The 22,225-nt window shown below is 41.4% G+C and overlaps 1 protein-coding gene across 1 annotated transcript in view; it reads left to right on the forward strand.

Moving 5' to 3' along the window:
• Positions 1–22,225, forward strand: part of LOC121287539 (solute carrier family 12 member 5-like) — a 426,506-nt gene that overhangs the window by 175,204 nt on the left and 229,077 nt on the right. The window contains exon 5 of the mRNA XM_041205472.1: positions 14,162–14,216. Within this exon, the coding sequence (XP_041061406.1) occupies positions 14,162–14,216 (55 nt within the window). The remainder of the gene's footprint in view (positions 1–14,161; positions 14,217–22,225) is intronic.

A 22,225-nucleotide genomic window follows, 5' to 3' on the forward strand; every position in this document is an offset into this window, starting at 1 on the left:
TATTATTACAGACATAGTAACAGGGCACTTAGAAAATCATAATGTGATAAAGTAGAGTCAACACAAATTTATAAAATGGAATTGTGTTTGACAAATCAGTTAGGAGAGTTTTTGAAGATGTAACTAGTAAGATAAATAAAGGAGAACTAGTTGATGATGTGTGTTTGGATTTTCAAAAAGGATGAGGAGTTTAGTGTAATGTATCCCAGTTCGCTGATGATACAAAGCTCGTTGGAAAAATAAGCAGTGAGAAGGATGCAAAGAGGCTACAGAGAGTTATAGACAGATGGGATGAGTGGGCAAGAACTTGGCAGATGGAATACAATGTGGTAAAGCATGAAGTGCCCACTTTGGTAGGAAAAATGAAAAAAGCAAAATACTTTTTGAATGGTGTGTTTGCATTCAGAGAGAACATAGTGTTCTCGTACGTGAATTACAGAAAGTTAACATGTAGATACAGTAAGCAATTAGGAAGGCAAATGGCATGTTAGCTGCTGTTACAAAGGGAATGGCATATAGCCTTTCTACAATTATACAGGACATTGGTGAGACCACATTAGGAACCCTGGGTGCAGTTTTTGTTCCCTTGCCTAAGAAAGTGCATACTTACCTCAGAGGGACTGCAACAAATGTTCAGTAAACTGATTCCTTGTGATAAGGGGATTTCCCCATAAGGAGAGATTAAGTAGATGAGGGCTGGAATTTTCAGGTCCGTCACAGCAGATGTGAGTGGGCAATATGGCAAGAAGGCCAAAAATCGGTTTTACGCCGTTGTGAAACCAGTTTGCAATCGTCCATTCTGCCCGTCAATGGCGGGCTGCGTTTTGCACTGCCGGATGTCGAGAACATCATTTTAATTCAGTTGCATCTAATTATAAGCCCTGCTCACTGGAACCATCCCCCCCACACCGGATCATCCAGGTATGTCAATGTGATTACACGCTGACATGTTTCACAACTGCACATAAGCGAAGTGCACCCAGCGAGCTGCACATCTCTTAGAACTCTAAGGTTTGTTTGCCTACCTTTCTTCTGGCAAATCGGAGGCTGCCCGTCAGTGATATGGCGTGTTTCCTGTGGCTGCATAATTAATGAGACAGGAATGGAATGAAAAGGCGCAAAAAGCCATAACTGTGGCCGGTGTTGGGGGGGGTGGTAAAGCGTCCTTTCTTCCGCCCACTACCGCACTTGTGCAAATCTGGGATGATTCAATCCCAGGTATATGTTCTTTGGAGTTTAGAAGAATGAGAAACCCTGGTGTGTTTACTTGTGGGCTCACAGGAGCTCCCTCATTCAAAGGTGCTCAGTGCCTGATTGATGGATCCAGCATCAGGAATGGCGGGGGTGGGGGTGCGCCACTGAGAGTCACACACCTGCACTTCCTGCTGACCCCCACTCCATGATCTCTCACCTGTTACTTGTTTCCCCCTTTGATCTGAAGCCTTGAGTGCATGTAATACTGATAGCAGCCACCACCTTCCCAGTGACGCTGCTGAGTAAGGAAGAGCTGCTGGTCTCTGATTGGGCGGCAGCTCTAGGCCGATGGGACTTCTAACCCCAGGCTCTTTGATCCTGGGGGAAAGTCTGCCACTGGTAGGCCTTCCTGAAAAGAGGCAATGCTGGACTTGAGGCCTCCATCGCCTCCACAAGATTCCACCCTATTTATGAGTGTCAACTAGCCTTATATAACTAAGTATCTATCAGGGTTCTAGACTTTGATAAATACATCACTATCAATGAGCAATGTCACAGGGGATGGTCCTGAATAAGTGTCTGTTAGAACAAAGCTAAGGGAATACACAATAACTGGGAGAATATTGGGAGTGATAGAGGAAATGAGAGATCTTGGTGTTCATGTCCACAGGTCCCTGAAGGTGGCAGGACAGGTGGATAAGGTGGTAAAGAAAGCAGATGGATTGCTTTCCTTTATTGGACAAGGTATTGAATATAAATGTAGGGATGTAATGATGGAATAATGTATAAAATGCTGGTGAGCCACAGCTGGAATTTTGTGTACAGTTTTGGTCACCACATTGCAGGAAGGACATCATTGCTGTGGCAAGAATACAGAGGAGATTTACGACAATGTTGCCAGGGCTCAAAAATTGCAGCTATGAGGAAAGATTGGATAGGCTAGGATGGTTTTCCTTGGAACTGAGGAGGTTGAGGGGTGACCTGATTGAGGTGGACAAGATTATGAGGGGCCTAGATAAAGTAGACAGTGATGCCCTGTTTCCCCAGGCAGAGAGGTCAATTACCAGGGGGCACAGATTTAAGGTGATTGGTAGAAGGGTTAGAGGGGACATGAGGAAAAACTTCTTCACCCAGAGGGTGGTGGGTGTTTGGAATTCACTGCCATGTTTGGTAATGGAGGCAGAAACCCTCAGTTCATTTAAGAGGCACCTGAATCTGCACCTAAAGTGCTATAACCTGCAAGGCTACAGACCAGATGCTGAAAGGTGGGATTAAAATGGGCAGCTAGTTCTTTTTATTTTTTTCTCTCTTGGCCAGCACAGATATGATGGGCTGAATGGCTTCTTTCTGTGCTGTAACTTTTATGTGGTTCAATGATTTTGTAGAATCCAATAATTTAGTATTACCATTTATGAGCAATGCTGCAGGAGACCTGCTAGCATTATATCAATATGTGTCTCCCCGAGTTTTTGACAGAACGTATAATCTGCCAAGCTTCAGCCTGGCTAAATATCAACCAAAAAATCTGGCATGTGGCTATTGGGCAAATAAGTGCTGATGTCAGTTTGCCCAATGTTTGGCATTGCTCTGTTGAAAACAAGGTAGACATGACGTGCCCTGAAATAATTTCACTCCATGCATCAGTAGAAGGTTTAAGCGCAGTTCTGCTCTTAATTTTAAATGCCAACTTTTGTTGAGGCTGGGGTATTCTAGGGAAAGTTCACTATCTCAAAATAAGAGCAATCTCTTGAGGGCTAAACTAACATAATGGAAAAGACATTCTCAAAATGAGGTGAAATTGTTTCATGGTGAGAAATTATGAGGATAAAGGCAAGTAGAAGGATTTGTCAACACACACCACATTTTATTGTGGGGTGCATCACAGAGTACATTAATCTTACCTCACCCAATATCAGTGAACCCTCAGTGTCAACACTGAGTACCAACTTGCTGCCAGGTTTTCATTCACATCTGGGCTACTTATAAAAATACTTTGAAGTCCATTAAACCTTGGCTAACACTCAGAGAAGCAGAGAAACTGGGATAGGCAGAATTGCTATGAGCCTTGTACCCACTCTCTGAAGTTGCATGGGTCAATGCCATTCCATAGCTGGTTATTAGGAGGTGCTGACCTTGCTCTGTTTTTTTTCTTCCCCGCTTGCCTCGTTTACTTGTCACCTCCTCAAAGTGGCATATCTGAGATCAGAATTTAATTTCAGATTCAAGTATAATTCTCCTGAAGTATGTCCAACTCCTGGAACTTCCTCTTTTCTCAAAATACAAGAAAATGCATATTTGTTTCCATATGTAATGATCTATTTAGAAAAAAAATCACATTTGCAGATCCTGCATGTTCCACTCCTATGAACATACTAAAATGACAGTAGAAAGAGACCAACCATTCCTTCAAGCTCTCTCCGCATACATTATGATTGGATTTTCATGACCAAAACCCAGCCCAAGCAGCCATGGGACCTCAGCAAAAAGAAAACAGAGTTAATGAGGGGGGATACAAATCTCTGTAAAATTTCTCTCCAAACCTGGGGTGTTTGAAACCAATCCAGGAGATCTTATGGACCATGTGGTAGTTACCTTTTAATCCATTTACCTTCTAGGTTATTCTGTGATTGCATTTGTGAGTTTTTACTGACAGATGCTCCCCTAATTTCACTTTTAATGACCAGGGAGTCTTTGTATAAACCATCATGATAGATATTTCAGACATGAATTATGAATAGGTGAGTGCAGACCATTGCAAGGAAACTAAAAATGCCGAGGGATCCTAACCTCATCAGGGACTAATTAATTCCTAAATTACTTTTCTACGGGGATTGCTGCAGTAGCTCATTTTGTCTTCCATTTCTGCTGACACTCTTTTGAACTTTCTCACACCCTGCATTCTGAAAAGTTGCTGATTCAGATATTTTATTCTCAGAGGAATTTTAGGCTATTAAATAAAACTTTAAAATTAATGAACAAAGGAGTAGTCTCCAAATGTGGTCAGGCCTTGTGCATATGATATGAGCTGTATTATTTAAGGATCTGCCTTCAACTCCTGTGTGAAAGGAATTGTTCCATTCGATAAGTGTTCTTGCTGATTTTTTGGGGCATTTCCGTTCTCCTCAACATCAAACTCTTTTTTCATTCAGGCAAATGAAATAATATTTTAAAGGAATCACAGTGAGGGAAAATTAAGACATTTCCGAAGTGCTGTTGTGGATCGCTGTTAAAGGCTAATGGAATTAATAAGGCTAAAGGATAACAGAAGTATAGCCAAATCCATTCCACCAAGTTCCAATTCTGAACAGAAATGTTGAATTTTGTTTAAGAGAATCAGAAAAAATTATTATCCTGGTTTCTCTGTTGTGTCTTGCCTTAGGCCATTGCAGTTCTGAGATTGTTGAGGTATTTACTAGGGAATAATAGCTGAGGTAGCTTCCAGTGTCTTGTACATAGTTTTTATGTCCTCCTAGGTGTGCTGCAGCCAAGGCTGAAGAATCCTTTCTGATATGGAGAGCCACCCACATCCAATGAATGCAAGAACCTCTGATGGACTTCTACCCAATATTTAGAGTTGACAATGAGAATGGAACTAGGGAAAATAAACTGGAAAGAAATGGCAAACAAGGATATAGAACAGCAATGAGAAATATTAAAAATGATGAACAAGATAGGCCAGGCAAAATATATTTTGTTTAAAAGCAAGAGCAAGCAAGCCGTTATTGAAACACTATGAAGAGATAAGAATAAAAATGAAACATATGCTGAGTACATAAAGCATAAAGGAGAGGATGAAAAACGGAATAAGAAGAGTTTAGGAAAGATGTCAAAAAAGCAATCAGGTGAGCAAGGTGGAGCAGCAAAATTAAATTATCCAGGAATAAAGATGAAGATGTAAAGAAGTATTCTACAGGCACCTAATAACAAAAGCAAAATCAGGATAGGGATAAGACCATAAGAGGTACACAAGCTAAATTCATATGTAATGACAGGGAAATGGCAGAAATGTTGACGTTACTTTGCCTCAGTACTTAGCAGGGAGACTTACAAGGTGAACATGAAATTAGAAGAAGAGATTAAAAAGGTATAAAAACATTTAAGATGTGTGAAGATGGATGTTTTTGGTAATATTTTTGGGAATATGGTTATATTTTGTAAAGTCGGCTGTGTGTCTGTGTGCATTTGTGTGCCCGTGGGTAATTAAACTGGGGAAGGTTAGTAAAGACAGCTTGTCTGTGGGAACAGAGAGGTGAAAGGCAAAGGTACTAGCTGCATTGCATTTGTAACGAGGAGCTATGGTGGAGTGGATTTGCAAGTAAATATGTTGGGATTTAAATTTTGCATTAGGTGATAGATAAGGACATGATTTTTCAGCTGCTAAATTTCAAAGGGAGTTTAAGGGACTTTTATAACTTACAAAGGTTTCATAAATAAACAAGGGAAGGTTATTAAATTTTATTTGACCTGAAATTGGAGGCAATAGGAAGACATGAAAGATTTTGATATCTTCAAAAATTTGAGTTCAAAGAGGTGCTTAGGACAATGCAGTCTAGGATGAAAGGGGGAAAAAGATATTTAAGGAAAGACGTTTAGTTGAGTTGTGGTGGCCGTGCAGGGGAGATGTCCTGAGGCAGCTCTGTGTTGAGAAAAGTTGTGAATTTGAAGCAGCCGCCCAATTTCAAGCCAGAGAAGTCTTTGTTTTCAGGAAGCAGTCTGTTTCTGAACTTCCTTCAGATTACCACAGCAGAGTGGAAGAGAGTGAGAAATTGTGTGGCATACTTTATTCAACTATTAGAAGTTTTTGCCTTGGGGAATATTACTGGACTTTTATGGTTAAAAATCTGAGGGAGCTATTGCCAAGTTCACTTGTGTGTTCTGACAAGTGGAGTTTTTTTGGGAAATGCTTTGTAAGATTGTTTCAGCTGTATAATTTTATTTTTGTGTGTTTGTATTTTTTTCTTCGTGTTAATAAGTATTTTAATTTTAAAATCCTAAAAGTGTTACTGGGATTCTATGCTTCTAGGATCAGTAGTTTTCCCCTCATTTTCAAAATACAAAACAAAAAAAGTTATGATCAGTAAGACAAGTTTCCTTCTGAGATTTAGCTTTCTGAGCAAATAACATCAGCTTTGGTTGTAACAAATTGGATAAAACTCCTGGTCCAAATGGATTACATCTGCATGTATTAAATAGATAGCTGTAGTACTGTTTTATATATATATATATATAATGTAACAACTCATTGGAAAAGAGAATTGTGCCAGAGATTTGGTAAATAGGTAATATTATGCCTATATGTTAAAAATGAGTTAGAATAGGTCTAGCAAACTATAGACCAGTTAGCTTAACATCAGTGTTAGGAAAGATAATGGAATCTTTACTCAAAGGTATGACAGAAAAACATCTAGAAAGTGAAAATATAACAGAATATTCAGGATAGATTCCAAAAGGGAAGATCTTGTGTGACAAACATCACTGAATTCTTTGAAGAAGTGCCAGAAAGGGAAAATAAAAATAACAGAGTAAATGCAACATATTTGGATTTTCAAAGAACCTTAGATGAAGCACTGCTATCATTACTAAGGTCAGAACATGTTGAGTCAGGGGATCGATGCTGGAATGGATAGCAAGCTGGTTACAAAACAGAAAACAGGAAGCAGCGGTTAGAGGCAGTTATTTAGACCGACAAATGTTGGAAAGTTGCTTTCCATAGAGATCAATGCTGGGATCACTGTTGTTCACAATTTACATTAACAATGTGAACTTGGGAAGCAGTGAAACAGTGAAGTTCCTTCACTGTTGCTGGGTCAAAATCCTGGAACACCCTCCCTAACAACACTGTGGGTGCACCTACAGCACATGGACTGCAGCAGCTCAAGAAGGCAGCTCACCATCACCTTCTCAAGGGCAATTAGGGATGGGCAATAAATGCTGGCCTAGCCAGCGATGCTCAAATCCCATGAACAAATTTATTAAAAAGCAATGTACAATTTCTAAATTTGTGGACAACATCCAATTGCGAGGCATCGTTAATAAAAACAAAGATTGTGACAAAATAAAGGCATTAATAAACTTTCACATTGGCTGTTTACAATTGGCAAATTAATTTAAATGTAGATAAATTTGATGTGCATTTGGTAGGAAGAAAAAGAAATCCACATACTACTTGGATAACAAGCTGCCCTTTGAAAAAATTTAGGCATCATGATAATCCTTCCCTAACTTCTTTTAATAAGCATGGATGCAACCCATTTGGGTTAGGAGTTTTACCCTCTCAAAATTTGATTAGTTTATCAATTATATCCTCCTTTCTACCTAAAAGGTTTTTCCATGCTTTCTGACCTCTTCTTCAATGTCATTTCCAGGTCCTGACCCCACACACGTCAGAGGTGCGCCAGCGAGGAGAATCTTCTGGGTGGTGGCCAATTAAGAGACCACATCCATGTTCACTGTCCTAATTAATGACAGCATGCAGGTTCCTGAGGTGGATGGCCCAATCAGAGGTCCCACAGCACTTAAGAGATGGCTGCCCCACCAATGGAGGTGAATGCTGCTGAAGCAGTGATAGTAGCCCAAGGGTGTTGCACTGAGGAGCCTGCCAAAGATTTGAAAAATACAGAGGCCCATAGCTCTTAGGGTCATGGTATCTTCATGGCCCAGGCTGAGCCTTTTGCATTCATGTGGTGCAATAATGGGCCCAGTGAAGAGAGAGGGCTGCTTTCAAGATGCTGCCAGCCTCCTGATTCAATGACAGCAGGAATTCTAGGCGCTGTCTGCCACTGCTGTTCTGTGCCCACCTCCAGCAAAAGCGCAAGGATCCAAGAAGGCATTGGGTAGTCAACCCAATGTGGAACTTCCAACATTTCCTCCCGTCTCCATTTCCAAAGCCAACTCTGCTGTTCTGGGAAGATTCCACCCTAAGTATTTTAATGGCGTAGTGGTAATATCACTGAACTTAATCCAGAGGCCTAAACTCATGCTCTGGGGGCACAAGTTCAAATTCCACCATGATAGCTGGTGGAATTTAAATTCAATTAATAAATCTGGAATTTAAAGTTAATCTCAGTAATGGTGACCATGAAACTACCATTGATCGTAATGTTTTTTAGAGAAGGAAATCTACCATCCTTTTCTGGTCTGGCCTATATGTGACACCAGATCCACAATAATGTGACTGACTAATAACTGTCCTCTGAAATGGCTGAGCAGGCCACTCAGGTCAAGGGCAAAAAGGGATGGGCAACAAATGTTAGCCTTGCCAGTGATGACAACATCCCATGAAAGAATAAAGTTTTTTTAAAAATGGGGTAGAAGGGCAAAGGGATCTAGAGTACAAATGCACAACTCACTGAAAGTAGTGGTGCAGGTTAATAGGACCATAAAAATGCAAAACAAGACACATATTTTCCATAGAAAGATAGAATTGAGAGGCAGGGAAGTCATGTTAACCTAGTATAGAATCTTTAATTGATCACATTTGGAATATTGTAAACTGGTCTGGTCTCCTTAGAAAGAAAGATACAGAGGCAATGGATACAAAAAAGAAAAGAAGGGCATGCTGACCCTGATGTAGAAGGGTGAGAGGAAGTTCATATGCAACATTAATGCTGGCATAGACTAGTTGGGTTGTACGCTCGATGTAACTCAGAAATACTACCACTAAGACACATCTCACTGTAAGTATCACATTGGATGTCAATCTAGTATTTAGATATTATGGAGGTGAAATTAATCTTTACATTCATAGTGAGCTTTGCAAGGGAACCTATGCAAGGAGTCAGAGGAGGGGGAATCAAAGACAAGAACAAAAGAAGAAAGAGGAATAAGAAAAGTGATAGGCAGAGAAATCAAGGGCAAGAATCAAACAGGGCCTCAGTGAAAAATTGTGGGAATGAGACAAGTAATGTTAAAAAGACAAGCCTTAAGGCTTTGTGCCTTAATGCGAGGAGCATTCTCAATGAAGCGGATGAATTAACCGCACAAATACATGTAAACAGGTATGACATAGTCGGGATTACAGAGACATGGCTGCAGGGTGACCAGGGATGGGAAATGAACGTCCAGGGGTATTCAGTATTTAGGAAGAACAGACAAAAAGGAAAAGGTGGTGGAGTTGCATTGCTGGTTAAAGAGGAAATTAACACAATAGTGAGGAAAGATATTAGTTCCAACGATGTGGAATGTGTATGGGTAGAGCTGAGAAACACAAAGGGCAAAAGATATTAGTGAGGGTTGTATATAGACCCCCAAACTGTAGTAGTGATGTTGCGAATGGCATTAAACAGGAAATTAGAGACGCATGCAATAAAGGAACATCTGTGGTTATGGGTGACTTTAATTTGCATCTAGATTGGGCAAATCAAATTAGTAACAATACTGTAGAGGAGGAATTCCTGGAGTGTATACAGGATGGTTTTCTGGACCAATATGTTGAGGAACCAACTAAAGAACAGGCCATCCTAGACTGGGTATTGTATAATGAGAAAGAAATAATTGGTAATCTAGTTGTGCGAGGCCCCTTGGAGATGAACGACCATAATATGATAGAATTCTTCATCAAGGTGGAGAGTGACATAGTTGATTCTGAGACTAGGGTCCTGAATCTTAAGAAAGGGAACTATGATGGTATGAGATGTGCGTTAGCTATGATGGATTGGGAAACGTTACTTAAAGGGATGACGGTGGATAGGCAAAGGCAAGTGTCCAAAGAATGCATGGGTGAACTGCAACAATTGTTTATTCCTGTCTGGCGCAAAAGTAAAATAGGAAAGGTGGCCAAACCATGGCTTACAAGGGAAATTACAGATAGTATTAGATCCAAGGAAGAGGCATACAAATTGGCCAGAAAAAACAACAGACCTGAGGATTGGGAGCATTTTAGAATTCAGCAAAGGAGGACCAAAGGATTGATTAAGAAGAGGAAAATAGAGTATGAGAGTAAGCTTGCGGGAAACATAAAAACTGACTGTAAAAGTTTCTGTAAGTATGTGAAGGGAAAAAGATTGGTGAAGAAAATTGTAGGTCCCTTACAGTCTGAAACAGGGGAATTTATAATGGGGAACAAAGAAATGGCTGACCAACTAAATACATACTTTGGTTTTGTCTTCACAAAGGAGGACACGGGGTTTAGTGAGAGGGAGGAACTGAAAGAAATCAGTATTAGTTGGGAAATGGTGTTGGAGAAATTGATGGTATTGAAGACCGAAAAATCCCCAGGGCCTGATAACCTACATCCCAGAGTACTTAAGGAAGTGGCCCTAGAAATAGTGGATGCATTGGTGGTCACCTTCCAAGATTCTATAGACTCTGGAACAGTTCCTTCAGATTAGAGGGTAGCTAATGTAACCCCACTATTTAAAAAGGGAGGTGGAGAGAAAACCGGCAATTATAGACCAGTCAGCCTGAAGTCGGTAGTGGGGAAAATTTTAGAGTCCATTATAAAAGATTTAATAGCTGAGCACTTGGAAAACAGTGGCAGAATTGGACAGAGTCAGCATGGATTTATGAAAGGGAAATCATGCTTGACAAATCGACTGGAATTTTTCAAGAATGTAACTAGTAGAGTTGATGAGGGGAAGCCAGTGGATGTGGTTTATTTGGACTTTCAGAAGGCTTTCGACAAAATCCCACAGAAGAGATTAGTGTGTAAAATTAAAGCACATGGGATTGGGGGTAGTGTATTGAGATGGATAGAAAACTGGTTGGCAGACAGGAAACAAAGAGTAGGAACAAACGGGTCTTTTTCCAAATGGCAGGCAAACTAGTGTACCGCAGGGATCGGTGTTGGGACCCCAGTTATTCACAATATATCTTAATGATTTAGATGAGGGAGCTAAATGTAATATCTCCAAATTTGTAGATGACACAAAGCTAGGTGGGAAGGTGAGCTGTGAGGAGGATGCAGAGATGCTTCAGGGTAATTTGGACAAGCTGAGTGAGTGGGCAAATGCATGGCAGATGCAATATAATGTGGATAAATGTGAGGTTATCTACTTTGGAGCAAAGACAGGAAGGCAGATTATTATCTGAATGGCTATAAATTGAGAGTGGGGAATGTGCAACAAAACCTGGGTATCCCCAGGTTGTTGAAGGTAAGCATGCAGGTGCAGCAGGCAGTAAAGAAGGCAAATGGTATGTTGGCCTTCATAGCAAGAGGATTCGAGTACAGGAGCAGGGATATCTTGCTGCAATTATACAGGGCCTTGGTGTGACCACACTTGGAATATTGTATGCAGTTTTGGTCTCCTTACCTGAGGAAGGATGTTCTTGCTATAGAGGGAGTGCAGCAAAGGTTTACCAGACTGATTATTGGGATGGCAGGACTGACATATGAAGAGCGATTGAGTCGGTTAGGATTGTATTTGCTGGAGTTCAGAAGAATGAGGGGGGTTCTCATAGAAACCTATAAAATTCTAACAGGACTAAACAGGGTAGATGCAGGAAGGATGTTCCTGATGGTGGGGGAGTCCAGAACTAGGGGTCACAGTCTGAGGATACGGGGTAGACCATTTAGGACTGAGATGAGGAGAAATTTCTTCACCCAGAATGGTGAGCCTGTGGAATTCACTACCACAGAAAGTAGTTGAGGCCAAAACATTGTATGTTTTCATGAAGGAGTTATATATAGCTCTTGGGGCAATAGGGGTCAAGGAATATGGGGAGATACTGGGAGCAGCCTATTGAGTAGGATGATCGGCCAGGATCATAATGAATGGCGGAGCAAGCTCAAAGGGCCGAATGCCCACGCTGCTCCTATTTCCTATGTTTCTATGAGCTGGCAGCCCATTTTACACATTGTTAGACTTTCTAGTGACATCCATGAAAAAGGAAATCAGGCACTCTGTAAAATAAGCTACTGAATCATTATGAATCACACTATTGGTGAAGTGCAGTGTCACCACCTCCTTCTCCCCTTCTCCGCCTCAATATTCTGGTCTCCATGCTCCAGGACTATCTGATGCAGGACTTAAGCCTTTCACTACACAAGACCAAAGGCTTGCTTCCAGCATACTAACATATCACTGAAAAACTCTTAGCACTGAAAATCAGAGGCAGCGCCAGACTATCCTTAATCTATGGAAACTTTGTAGGTTCTTTGTGACACAAGGCCCACAGACAGGGAGATGCCACACAATGAAGTTTCTCTGAGTGGCCACCAAGGTTCAATGCACTTCACTCATAAGAAATCAAATAGGAATAGAAATTGCTTCAATTCCTTGTACTTATTAATTCAATGATGTGACATCCATTCAACCAAAATTGCAATCATAAATCTTTAATTAAAATGCTGATAGCAGCAGAGTACGGGGCACCAAGAATCACACCATATAATGGAATTACCTATTTAACAGAATCTGAGAGCCTGGCTATTTGCAGCAATTAGACCTTGTGGCCTTAAAGGGACAGATCACGTTAACATAAGAAAATAGTAAGCTACCCATGAAATGTAAATTACCTCTGATTATTAAACTGTATAACCAACCTAAGCAAAGCAATGGGTGATCAGCTGGAAGTTCAAATACAGCTTGATACAATTTTGTATTACTATATCATCACTATATCATCAATTATATATTTAGTAAATGCTTCAGAAAGTCTTACTTACTTGGCATGCTAAATGCATACAATTATTTGGTTCCTTAAAATTACACAAGGCCTGTTGAGTAGGCCTTCCTTTCTGAACTGTTCAGCAAAATGCCGAATGTGAGACATTTGGTGATACAGCAACTCTAGCTGCATTATGTTTTTACCGTAGTTTCTTTGGTTAGTTTTCTTTTCTATATTGTTGTGAATTATATGCTTACTCACTCAACTGTTTTGCTGTTGCCACTTATGCACTGACTGTGTTGTCATCAATAACATTTTGGCAGCAATTTATGCTTCCTTTTCTCTGTTGTCATTTGTATCCTTTTTAGATATCACTACATTTAAAATGTCATTGAGCACCATAGGCATACACTGCCATTTGGTGACAGAGTTTAGTTCTGACTTGTGTTCCTTTCCTGATTGGCTATTGCATTCATCCAGCAATTATTTCAATTGGTAAAAGTACTGAAGGTGCAAAAGTTTGTACTTTTCCAAAGTGGAGATGTTTCACCTTTTTAAACAGAGTAGTGGGCTGGGATTTTCAATCCCCCATGGGGGTGCGAATAGGAGAGGGCACACTTTGATGATAGCCACTCCCAGATGGTGTGTCAGTACCCTGATGCTTCCAGAACATGCTGGAATTTTCAAAGTGAGGAAAGGGCTGAGGAGACATTGGGAACCCACTCAACTCCAATCCAGACTTTAATCTATGCAAACTTTGTAGGTTCTTAGCAAAGAGCTAAGCTCTTTGAGAAGCTTGTTAATGGGCCAGGAAGGCCAGAAGGCAGTTTTCAATTTGAAAATTGTCAAATCCAAACAGTCTGATGCACATTATTGCTCAGTTGTTGAGTTCAACACAGAGAGCAGTTAATTTTTTTTTATGACGAGAAATTTTTGATGATAGGGGATTTTGTTCCAGATTGTGTGCAGTACCTTTCAGTTGGCTTTTAAACCACTTTTATGCATGGTGAGGCTGCTGGACCACTGAGGTGCTACCTCCTGTCTTCTGCAAGGCAGTGGCAGGCCTCATTATGGCTACGTCTGGCTTTCCTGCTTGTGCTCTGCAGGCAGCTCTCGCCTCCTAGTATCATTCTGCACCACTATTTGAAAACTGAGCCTGCCATTAGCTCAATTAAGACATTCACATTTGAATATTTTTCTGCGTGAATGATATGCAGAGAAATTATCCAAGCATCGAGTTCCAACCCTGGATTGAAAATCAAGCCCATGGTTTCATTATCCACCCTTGATGAGTTTCCCAGAGCCTAATGACAAATGACTAATGAAACAGTTAATTTTGATATGTGTTTACTACAGGATCAACCATTAATGTGAAGATCCATCCCCTCCATTGACCTTATGTCCTGAATTTCTTTTTCAGACTATGTTAACAGCAATCTCGATGAGTGCGATCGCTACCAATGGTGTTGTGCCAGGTATGGATACCACTATTTACAATTACTAACTGATTATGTTTGAGGAATTAATAGAAAGATGCATGGTTGAACACCGGAAAGTACGAAGATGTTGCAAAGCAGGTGAACAGTGTATGCACATGAATGTTCTGACTCTCGTGCCCTCTTCCTCTCCAGCTATTGATTTAAGCCAAATTTAAATCACTGTCCATTTTAAATGAGACAGTCCACTGTGATCATGGAGCATTAAATCAGTGAAGGATGAATTCAAATTAACATTGCAATAGTGCAAAAGAATTTCATAATTTTCGTCATAATCTCCCAGTATTGGGCAGTGGCAGGTATCTCATTATTAGGTCTTTTTAATGAGGGGTTTCACAAGAGTGGATCATGCTAACTCAGCCTCGTCTTTTTCAACTCACTCTTTAAGAACAGCTTACCTCTACTTGGTACCGCCCCAGGCAGTCCGTCTGAGATCAGGAATTGTGGAACAGATGTATTCTTACAAATACTTCAAAAGGACAATGTTTAAATTGAAGAGGTTTTTTTTTGGATTCATCCAAGTGTCCTTTTTGCTACTTCCACTTTCCCTTTTAGTACTTCACAGATAACTCCATCATTGTGTTCCCAATGGTATTTCTATGCTTCAAATTGAGTGATACTCATGAGTGATACCATCCAGCAGCCCAGCTAAGCAGAACAAAAATTTGATGCTTGAGAGCAGAAAACCTCGAGCATTGATCAAAAGGGTCATTCAGATACATTTGTCTTACTGTAATCCAACACCTTTGTAACAGAGCTAGTGGACCCCCACTCCCCTTTTGCTCTAGTTTTCCGCTCCCCTTACCTAAGGAAGGATATACTTGCCATAGTGAGAATGCAGCAGAGGGTCATCAGACTAATTTTTAGGATGGCTGGACTGTCCTATGAGGAGAGATTGAGGAGATTAGGCCATTTGGCCCATGGTGTCCATGTTGACCCTGGCCTCTTTGAAAGGGCTATCCAATTAGTTCCACTCCCTGGCTTTTTTCATATAGTGATGGATTTTCCTCATTTACCCCATCAAAACTTCGCACAATTTTGAACATCTCTATTAAATCTCCCCTTAGCTTTCGCTGGTCTGAGGAGACTGGGCCTGTATTCACTAGAGTTTAGAAAAATGAGAGGCTATCTCATTGAAACTTACAAAACTCTTAAGGGGCTAAACAGGGTAGATGCGGAAAGGATGTTTCCGCTGGTTGGTGGGGGAATGGGATGTCTAGATCCAGGGGACCCAGTCTCAGAATAAGGAGTAGGACTGATATGAGAAGCAATTTCTTCACTCAGCGGATGCTGAATCTTTGGAATTCTCTACCACAGAGAGCAGTGGAAGTTCACTCATTGAGTATCTTTGTGATGGAGATTGATACATTTCTAGATACTAATGACATCAAGGGATATGGGGACAGTGCAGGAAGAGGGTGATGAGGTAGATAATCAGCCATGATCGAGTCGAATGGTGGAACAGGCATGAGGGGCTGATCGACCTACACCAGCTCCTTGATTCCTATGTATATTTTTTGGATAGAATGCAGAAAAGATTTACCAGAATAATATTAGGGGTGCAGGACTTTAGTTATGTGGAGGCGTTAAATAAGCTGGGATTGCTTTTCTTACACCGGAGAAAGCCTAAGGGGAGATTTAATAGAGATGTTCAAAATTGTTAGGAGAATCTGTCACTCTGGAAAGTGGGTCAGTAACCAGAGGACACGAATTGGACTGCGCTGCCTGATTGAAGCACATTCAGTAGGAGCTTTCAAAAAGGGATAGAAAATCTTTGAAAAGTATAAGATTGCAGGGCTGTAAGTTAACAGCTGGGGAGTGAAACTGATTGGATAGCTTTTTCAAAGAGGCCAGGGTCAGCATGGACACCATGGACCAAATGGCCTTTTCTGCACTATAAGCTTCTCTGACAGCAATTTATTTAAGGTGTTGAAGATGTTGGTGCCCACAAGCATTGAGTTTAGGAATTGTGCGCTGAATGAAGTAACTGAAAAGGAACTTGATGAAGTCACTTGGAGACCAAGAAATCCTGGACAAAATAACTATTCCCAACCTCCATTTAACCAATTAAGCAACAGGTACAAGGGTATTATACAATTTATGTCAATATAGAAATACCTTCCTTTTCATGTTACTGAACAGCGTGGGATGAGAAAAGACCATTTGGCTCATTAAGTTCACTTTTTCCAACAGAGCATATATAATTTGTACTAGCAATGACATTATCCAATTTGTCTAATCTCCCAAGTGAGCTGAGGGACACAGAGAAAAAGTCCAAAAGGAAACATTCACTGACACCTAATATTCAAGTATCATTCTGGCAAATTGGTTTGAACATAGCAATTAGCACTTTGCAAACTGACAGTGGAGACTGTGTTCATGATCCTAGAAAGAAAGGAATCACTGTGTTCCACTGAACATTTTTGTTATCTCTGTCTATACATACCCTTATAATCTCCACTTCTGTTGTTAGTCAGATGTTCATCAAGAAATCTTTTTTAAAATACTCATGTACACAGCGTGAACTGCTTTTAATGAAAATTTACTCTACTTAGTTACCTCTCCGTAATGAAAAATCTAGGCTCTGACTCACTTCAGGTTTATAAATGGTATACTTGTGTACTGTAATTCTGCATTCACTGTTAACTTAAATAACCTGGTCCATTTGTAATGTTATGTCCTTCAACATTTTAAAAGCATTGGTGTTATTTATTCAATGGGAAAAACAAACACTGGAGGACCGTAGGGGAGGAAATTGGTCTACATTGTTCCATTTTCTGAGTGGAAAATAAAGACATATTAAACCAATTTCAGGGTGCAATGATCTGTGCCTGACCTGTGATAAAGGTGCAGCTATATTAGTGAAGGCTGCTTTGTGGGCATCCAGGATGGCTGCCTAAAACAGTTGTTTAGGCCTCGTATGTATGAAATATCTGGTTTAGACTTACTTGCAGAAATTTGTTTCAGTTGAGTAAAGCAAAAGCTGAGTGCACTCTGCTTGAGATTTGTAAAAGGGCCGCTGTAGTCGAAAGACATATGTTTTTTCAGTGTTGCTGTGGATCCAGGTGGAGCAGAGGTTCTTCCAAGACTCCATAGTCCTCATGAATGTTCCACCCCTATCTGTTATCACTCCAACTCCATGATACACAAATCTCTAAAAGCAGTAACACACTTTTATAAGGCCATAAAAAGTAGGCAAAGCCCTGGGATTCACTTCAATAGGATTAGAATTGAAAATCAGAGAAGTTAAGCTGTATCAAACCTTGATTAGGCACATTGGAACCCTGTGCAAGTTCTGGCCACCATGTTATATGGTCACCAGAACTGAGAGGTTATTCTTATTAGAAAAGATTAGACAGGCTGGGGCTCTTTTCTCTCGAAAAGAGAAAACTGAGGGGTTATCTGAAAGAAGATTATGAAAAGTGTTAGTAGATGGATGTAAAGAAAATGTTTCCACTTGTGGGAGAGACCAAAATTAGGGGCCATAAATATAAGATAGTCACTAATGAGTCCTATCAGGAATTCAGGAGAAATCTTTCCCCCCAGAGAGTGGTTAGAATGTGGAAGTCACTAAAACAAGAAGTAGTTGAGACTAGATACATTTAAGGGAAGCTAGATAAAGACATGAAGGAGAGAAAGCCAGCTCGCTGATAGTCTTTAATGAAGAAGTGTGGGTGGTGGTTCATGTGAAGCATGAATGCATGAACCAGTTGGACAAAACGGTCTATTTCTGTGATATATATTCTATGTAAAGCACTAGTCTCAGTAATTTTCATACCTCAAGATTGTACACAATGCTGCCTTGTACATTGGTTTGAGTTGTATAAATCAGAAATGTCATGCTTTAGACACAGGAGAGATGAATACATGTAAACTGAAAGTGTTGCACACAGATTCAAATTACTGTGGTTCCTGCACTTTGAAGCACAGGCCCCTTTAGGCCTGTCAGCAATGTAATCTGATTTTCTGCATTAGTGCTGCTTCAGGGAGCCACGCAAAGCAAATGTCACCTGCTTTTGATTACAAGTCAGATGTGCTAGGGCCTTACTTTGTGAGCTGATATCATAATAATTGTCTAGAGAGCTTTGGAGATGTCATGAAGATTGGAGAATGGATTATGAAATTGATTATTACTGTTGTTAAACATATTTCAGACATAAATATTTTGAATGACTCAGATTTCTGAAAACACTGTCTTGTGTTTTGTACACTCTGTGGTATCTTGTGTTTTGCTTACTCTGTGATCCAAATGGCTACCATGATTTTATTATGGTGTTGCATTTCTGATATTATTTATTCATTATTGTCCATTGCCGACTGGTTACCAAGCTAGTGCAGCCTTGAAGTACTATCCAGGGTCGCCAGCTGTGAAAAATGAATGAAAATATGAAAGCACTTTCCCCATAGGATGAAAGACAACAAAAGATTGTGAGTGAATTATCAAGGCACATGCAAAGTGGCTTTACATTATAGTTTTAGTTTTAATTTATTTTAGCTGACAGTGTATTTGACAAGAAAATGACAATGCTGAGGAATTGAAGACTGTTCCACTTGGGGAGAAATCTGAGTTGTACCAACATCAAACGGGAGGCATGACTGCAAAATATACCCAAACAAAAGATGGCGGCTCCAAGGACCAACCGTAACTTGGCCTCAGCTGAATGAAATTGGTGAGCTGCAGATGCCAATTGAGCACCTCAATGTAGCTCGCTGGTTGGGGCCTTAGGAATTCTGGTTGGCTCAGATACTGAGCTGGCCCACAGGTTAGTCCTGGGAAATTGTGGACTGGGGGAAGATATCGTGGAGAGCCGAATGGGACCAACAGTTTTTTTGTGAAGCCAGAAGGAACACTCTTGCTTCTCCAGGCTTTACGGAGAAAAAAAGTTCCCTTGCCTTTATGTGAGTGGTCTTCAGGTATCCCTGAAGGACTGCAAGCTTCACCCAGTTAGTGACCAGCATTAGGGCTCCATACCCTGAGCAGCTAACATCTGTTTCAGAGGACAATCTGCAAGCTTGGAAGTTGTTTATTTTAACAACAGGCTACATCCATGGGAGTTTAGCAGCAGGAGATAGCAAACCAAACATGGCCACCCTAATAATTTTCCACCCCAAAAATGAGCACAACAAGATGCAATTTCTCTGCCCTTTGGCTCAACACCAACTATTCTTGATCAGTGACAACTGAGAGGAACAAGAGCTCTTTCACTGATGCTACCATCATGCTTATCACCCTGCTACAGTATAGATTCAATTTTCACAGCAGTGCGAATGGAGTGCAAGCTTTACCTTTTGCCCCCTCACTCTTTTCATTCCTGATGTTCAGCTGATGGGTAGGTTTTGTGAACAAGCTCTGGAATACCTCGCTTTCCTCCTTTAAGGCATTCCTTAAAACCTACCTCTTTGACCAACCTTTGTTAATCTGACAAAGTATCTCCTATCTGGCTCAGTGTCATATTTTGTTTATAATGCTGTTGTGAAGCAACTTACAACATTTTTTTTAAGACACTGGGTGGAATTTTCCATTCCGGGGACTAAGTGCATGATGGGCGGATTTTACAGCGTGTTTCCCGTTGGGCGGCGTGGCGGGAAATTGTGCCCGATTCCACACTCGGAACTTCATTAATTATGCATTGGCGAGTAGCTGTCCGAATTACATGGTGGGGTGGGCACTGATTCAAAGGTCCATGCGCCACATTCAAACACCACTTGAACACACACACTACTCTCAGCAAGCCAGCTTTGTGCAAGAAACATATTGATATGACTCCACCGAAGAAAAAAGCTGCCCCCAGGTTCAGCAATGACGCCCTTGAGGCCCTCGCCCATGGAGTCTGCAGCACCAGGATATCCTCTACCTGAGTTCCACCAGCCTCACCTCGTCGGCCTGGGAGTTGGTTGCAGGGGCACCTGCCCGAGAAACACCATCCAGTGCAGGAAGAGGATAAATGATCTCATCCGCTCCACCAGGGTAAGTCAATCTCCAACTCATTCCAATCCCACACTCTCATTATGGCATCGTGCACTCAAAGGGTTGCACTGCTCAGGGATCTCACACATTAGTTCCAGGGAACAGAGTCGGAGGGTGGAGTTCCAGAGCGGTGAGTATAAAAACCTTACCTCGGGGATTCGCGGCCTAGTTCCAGGGAGCAGAGTCAGAGGGCGGAGTTCCAGAGCGGTGAGTGTAAAAACCTTACCTCGGGGATTCGCAGCCTAGTTCCAGGGAGCAAAGTCAAAGGGCGGAGTTCCAGAGCAGTGAGTATAAAAACCTTACCTTGGGGATTTGCTGCCTCATTCCAGGGAGTAGAGTCGGAGGACGGACCTCGGGTCTTTAGAAAAAATTAAAAGTGGCGTCATGGTAAATCTGTGACCTGATTGGCTGGTAGGGAATCTACACTGAATTTGAAACTAAAATATTGTTAAACTAATTAAACCAAATAAATTAATCACTTAATTAATAAATAGAGGGTATCTAGACCAGAATCAGGGGATTACTGTTCTTAGAATTTAGCATTTATAGTAGAAATCTAGTCATAGGGAACGTATAGTTAATAAGGAGTCAAGTAAGCAGTTATTAGATTTAACTTAATTTATTAAATAGTTCTAGAAATGGCAGTTGCTGGGGCGAAGTGCTTCATCTGTGGGATGTGGGAAATCTGTGAAGCTTCAAGTGTCCCGGACAACTACATCTGCAGGAAGCGTACCCAATTGCAGCTCCTCACAGACCACATGTATCGGTTGGAGCAGCAGTTGGATGCACTTAAGAGTATTCAGGTGACGGAAGGCGCCATAGACAGGAGTTTTGCAGACGTGGTCACACCCAAAGTACAGACAGATAGATGGGTGACCGCTAGAAGGGGCAGGCAGTCAGTGCAGAAATCCCCTGTGGCTGTTCCTCTCCCTAACAGGCATACCATTTTGGATACTGTTGGGGGTATGGCCTATCAGGGGAAAACAACAGCAATAGCCAAAGCAGTGGCACCACGGCTGGCTCTGTTGTTCAGCAGTGGAGGTCAAAACACAGAAGAGCAATTGTCATAGGGGACTCTATAGTCAGGGACTCAGACAGGCGCTTCTGCGGTCCTGAAAGATACACCAGGATGGTATGTTGCCTCCCTGGTGCCAGGGTCCAGGATGTTTCTGATCGGGTAAGGGACATTCTGAAGGGGGAGGGAGAACAGCCAGAGGTCGTGGTACACAATGGTACTAATGACATAGGCAGGAAGAGTGATGAGGTCCTCCAGCGGGAGTTCAGGGAGTTAGGCAGAAAGTTAAAAAACAGAACTTCTAGGGTTGTAATCTCAGGATTACTCCCTGTGCCACGTGCCAGTGAGGCTAGAAATAGGAAGATAGTGCAGCTAAACACGTGGCTAAACAGATGGTGTAGGAGGGAGGGTTTCCAATATCTGGATCATTGGGATCTCTTCCGGGGCAGGTGGGACCTGTACAAGAAGGACGGGTTGCCTCTAAACTGGAGAGACACCAATATCCTGGCTGCGAGGTTTGCTAGTGTCACTCGAGAGGGTTTAAACTAGTCTGGCAGGGGGGTGAAAACCAGAGCAATAGGTCAGCAGGTGAAATAAATGACTGGGAACTAGTGAATATGGCCAGTAGGACTAAGAGGAAGAGCAGGCAGGGAGAAATTACTGAACGCAGTGGGACTGGGGGTCTGAAATGCATTTGTTTCAATGCGAGAAGTATAACAGGCAAGGCAGATGAGCTGAGAGCTTGGACTATGATGTTATTGCTATTATAGAGACTTGGTTGAAGGATGGACAGGATTGGCAGATAAACATTCCAGGGTTTAGATGTTTCAGGCAGGATAGAGAGGGATGCAGAAGAGGTGGGGGAGTTGCACTGCTGGTTAAGGGGAATATCACAGCTGTACAACAGGAGGACACCTTGGAGGGCTCATGCAGTGAGGCAATATGGGTAGAGCTCCGGAATAGGAAGGGTGCAATCACAGTGTTGGGGGTTTACTAAAGGCCTCC

Source organism: Carcharodon carcharias, chromosome 14 (genome assembly GCF_017639515.1).
Source record: "Carcharodon carcharias isolate sCarCar2 chromosome 14, sCarCar2.pri, whole genome shotgun sequence".
Classification (NCBI taxonomy): Eukaryota; Metazoa; Chordata; class Chondrichthyes; order Lamniformes; family Lamnidae; genus Carcharodon; species Carcharodon carcharias.